Genomic DNA, 4,718 nt, shown 5'->3' with positions numbered 1-4,718 from the left:
GCAGGAATGACGGTGATTTATAATACATTTCAAGACCGTGTAAATACGAGGTGGAAAGCTGATAGGGACAGAAAGTAGTGAGGATGATGCTAGGTATTTAGCAGCAGTGTTTCTGAATACCCAGGCAGTTCTGTTTTGCTCTTTCAAAGGACAACTGATGCAAAACTTGAGAGTAGAAGGGAGTGGGGAAAAGAATCAGACATGTTTTATAGACAAAAGAAAAAAGTCCCCACAGGTCCTGTGATGATGAAAAACAATCTAAATACACGGGGTTTTGGAAAGAACTGTAGTAAAAAGCAAAACTGTATGAACACTTCATAGTACTGTTATGCCAAGACCATCATTGCCTTTCTAACCCAGAGAAAGGTTTCCCAGGAACATGTAGCAGAATAAATTTCAGTATTAAGACAAGAGAAAGAGCAATAATGTACTTCCATATACGTAGGCTGCTCAAGGGGGCAAAAAAATATGAAGGTGTAAAGATACAAATATTTTCTCTGGTGGCACAACTGACATAAGTTCCTGTCCCAATATATATTTCCAAATTCTCTTGTTGAACTTACTTACGAAAATACTGTTAAAAGATTTCATTAAATGCACCAAACATAGAAAGTCATTTTTAAAAAGTTGGAGGCTTTCTTCACTTTACTATAATTGCTTCGGCCCATTTCTGAGGGGCTGAGAAGTCATGCTTAGGCTGTTTTTAAGGAGACCACTGCCAGCGAATATGTGCATGTAACCACCCCCTCCCCAAACACCCAAGAGATTTACATTTGTGAGAGGGAGCTAGGCTATAAGGCACTTCAAAAGAGAACAAAGAGCTCAAATGCAATACAGGATGGGAAAACTGGGAAGTCAGTGAGACACAAAACAGGAAGAGGCCTGTGCCAAGTAACAAGCAAATATATGCCAAATCTGTGTCACAGGACAGAGCTCAAGCCTGGAAAACTAGGACGTAGAGGGTTTCCCAACATCTACATGTTATTTCTCAGCTGTCTTGTAGGTACACGAGAAAGTAAATGGTTGAGGTTTGTTCTGTTTTGTTTTTAAACACATTGCTAAGTGGCTTTTGACTGCGTTTCTGGTAATCATTCAGTTATTCTGCTTGCATAACCTGCTCACCTTGCAATTACTTAATAACCTACCTCCCGAGCACTGCCAAAGTAGCACCCTACCACGGTTCTCCTAGCAAGAACAGAAGTGACTAGAGTTGGTTAAGCTATGAACATGTCACTACTTTAATCTGCTTGCCTGCAGGTGCAATATATACATACGCTTCTTGTTCCTATCAACTGCTATTAGTTTTACAATATACTAACCCACCAGACTGGGTGCTATCACGGAAAAGAGAGGAAATGCCAATGCCTGCTCCGCTACCTACTTTACAGCATGGCTGCCAGCATCCCACTGTGATTTTTTAATGCTGCGTGTGTGCATATGCATGTCCAGTTTTTAAGCACCAGGAAAGAACACCAGTTCCTAAATTCAGCTCTTTTTATGGAGTAAAAATACATTTTTAATTAAATAAAACATTCTTTATACTCCTACAGTGACTTGTGTAAGAGAAAGCGTTTCAGTGCCTTAAGCAAAGTCACTCAATAATGTGCTATACAAGAAACCCAACTTACGCATCTCTGCTAAGGAGCAAACATGAAAGTAGGCAGTGTTTCCAAAAAATATCAACCGTCCAGCTCCAAAACACCTCAATGGCGTTTAAATAACTTCTTACTTTCAATTAAATATCTGCTGAAATGTGAAAGGCTTTAAACAAAAATATATACATTTGTCCTAAATCAAAGCATACTTTAAGTCTCTTTCTCAAGCCAGAAAAGCTCACAAACTGAGCATTCAACCCTAGTCAACAGATAGCACAGAATTAAGCATTTAACCATGCACTCGATGGGTAAGCCTGAAGCAGCCTGTATCAGCTCAGCTTCAGAGCTGCTGCAGTAAATCCCATGACCAGCTAAGCCTGCCCACGCTGAGCCCAGCAGCAGGCACTTTAGCCAAGGCAAAACCAGTTTGCTGCTTAGCGCCGAGCAGCTCTGCCCACATGAAACCATTTGTGGTGCTGTGCTGGATTGCCAGCAAGGGTTCAAAGCAGATGTGGGACTACTACCGCTTCCTCGAGAATGCCTGGGAGGCTGGCACATGTCCTTAACACCTGCTTTATGGACAAAAAAAGCCAGCAGAAGTTAATGTTTGATGAGGAGCTTCAATCACTTAGCTATACTGCTTACCTAAAAATCACATTACTTAAAAATCAAATGCTTTTAAGAGTTCATGTCTCAGTAACTTCCTTCACTTTCATTTTGAGAGTGACTTGGATGCTTAACTGTAAAGGTTACCCAGTATCTACTAAAGGGGAATCTACCAGGATATAAAAGTACCTATTGCAGGTTATTATTACATAATAACTTATGCTGCTCAATACAGTGTGGAATCTATACCATCCAATACGTAAAGGATACGCAAGGTCAGTGAAACATGATAATCACATAGACCTCATTAAAGAAACTAAGATAGCCAAAGCATATCACAAATGATACCCCTCCAACTGAATAATCTGCAAGCTTTATTCACACCAGGAGTAAGGAAATGAGCTGGGAAGTTTTGTTTTGTATCAGTTCCTTTTAAAGGTTAACCTTAACTCATATATTGCCACTTTCATTTCCTATACAATGGAAAACTTGCATCATCATTTAGTGTGCAAGTAATACACAATGATGCGAGGAGGTTATGCTTCATCCATCTCTTTCCTTTTCTTTATTCCCACAATACAATTTGCTTCTCTCCGGATATGCATGCTTTTCCTATTCAGCCAACATGTAAGGGGTGTTTTGTCCCCCACCCTGTGCTGCCAACACAACAATTACCAATCTCTTCAGTCCAAAAGCAGGAGGTAGTTTACACTATTTTAGAATCAAGTGCTGAAGTGGTCTCTCTTTCTGAAATACTGTGTAACTGCTCATAAAAATGAAGCATTTCAATAATCCTAAAAGCAGGCAATCTCAGTCCTGCCCATGGCTGGTCTCATCCTACAAGACAAAGATAGACTTGAAAAGACCCACATCTACCCTGAAGCACTCGGAGAAATACAGGAAAGGGATGGCACAGCATTACATCCCTGAACATCATACCTGTGAAACCCACGCCAGGCTCAGAGGCTTCCTCGCCAAGGCAGCAGAGCAGCTTGCCCTCTTTGCCGTAGCTGCTAGACTGGAAGAGGACCATTCCCACAATCATGCTGTGCTTTGCAGCAAGCAGAAGAGGCTGCTCGACCCGAGAAGTCCTGGACTGCCACTGCCAGCAAAAATGCCACCACGTGCAGACGATCACTGCTCGCAAGGCTGGTGGCCAATGAAAAAGCAAGCGCTGCCGAGCGGGCAAAAGAGAAACTGGGAAAAATCAAGCTGCGGGTTAACGTGGTTATTAGCTGGATGTGAGGGTGGAGCTTCCCAGGGAATGCTGAACAAACAAAGGATGTGGGGACTGGACTACAAGTTGAAACAATTTTGAGATGAGCTTTAAAGACAGAGTTTTGTTCTGCTAAGAGTTAGGCAACAAAGTGTTTGGGAAGAAAGCAAAGAGTTTCCTTGGAGAAATTCCTTTCTACAAATTACAAAACAGGTCACCCATTAAGGGGACTGCCCAGATTGATTCATTTTTCTACTCCATATACCATTGCTGAAGCACTGTTTCCATGAATCAACAGGAAACGATGTTAGTGAAAATACATGTCTAAGAGGTACAAGCACTGAGCAAGTAAACACTCCTGAACATTTCAGGATTTCAGAAAGAAACAGAAAGCAAGGGCAGTACAGTACACCCAGTTCGAGCTGCATATTTGCTTACTTAGTAAGACAGGGCAGCTCTCCAAAAGGGCACCATCAAACTACCTCTCAAAAAACACAAGATTTGTTGGATGAATTCTTTAAAAGCCCTAGTTTTCTAGCAAAGGCTGTATGGTTTGTAGCAGGATAGACTCCTCTTAACACATGGACACGGAAGGGTTAAAGAACAAGCCATCACCGTGGCAGCCTCACACCTGGGAGGGTGGTAGGCCTGCAGAGGGGTATAAAAGGGAGCAGGGAAAGGGAAGCCAGTGATTTGGCCTTTGTAGGGGGAGAGGGGCTGTTGCAACCCACCAAGGAAAAAAGCAGCATTCCTATAATCCATGAACTCCACCGTTCTGTGAGAAAGGCAGCTGTACCATGTGATGGGGACTCTGATCAGGCTAAAGGTAAGAAATGAGCAACCTGGCTTATTCCAAATGTTTGTGTTTTGTAAGGCTGTGGATATGATGTGATGATGAGGAGTTGCTTTCCCCTACATGGCCTATGACTGAGTTATTTCCCCTGCTGCCATCACCTGATGTATGTGGAAAAAAAAATAACCAGACAAAGAAAACACGTTAGGATACCTGCATAATGTTGTCTTCCTAAGGTTCTGACAAGTGGGTGACCTCCTTTCCTCCTTCTACAAAACCAATGCCAGTGAATCCTGCAGCATGCTACTCAGTAGTTATAGGTTGAGACAAGCTCCTAGGCTTTATCTCTTTTCCCCTTTGTTTTTCCCCTCTGTCAGTTTGTTTTCTCCCCTCTCCTATGTGCTCTACGTACTCTTAATTACACTGGTATTTGTACTAACCTTTGTGTATCTATTAATACACAGAGAATAAGCAAAACTTGTAGGTAAAGACAGCATAGCCTCAGAAA

The 4,718-nt window shown here is 42.1% G+C and overlaps 1 protein-coding gene across 2 annotated transcripts in view; it reads right to left on the bottom strand.

Annotated features, from left to right (window-relative positions):
• Positions 1-3,246, bottom strand: part of ABL2 (ABL proto-oncogene 2, non-receptor tyrosine kinase) — a 15,337-nt gene extending 12,091 nt beyond the window's left edge. For both annotated transcript variants that reach the window (XM_010285408.1, XM_010285409.1), the window contains exon 1: positions 3,141-3,246. In XM_010285408.1, the coding sequence (XP_010283710.1) occupies positions 3,141-3,246 (106 nt within the window). The remainder of the gene's footprint in view (positions 1-3,140) is intronic.
• Positions 3,247-4,718: the final 1,472 nt, after the last annotated feature.

This window comes from Phaethon lepturus, unplaced genomic scaffold (assembly GCF_000687285.1).
Source record: "Phaethon lepturus isolate BGI_N335 unplaced genomic scaffold, ASM68728v1 scaffold14454, whole genome shotgun sequence".
NCBI lineage: Eukaryota > Metazoa > Chordata > Aves > Phaethontiformes > Phaethontidae > Phaethon > Phaethon lepturus.
This window is presented reverse-complemented; position numbering and strand designations above follow the sequence as displayed.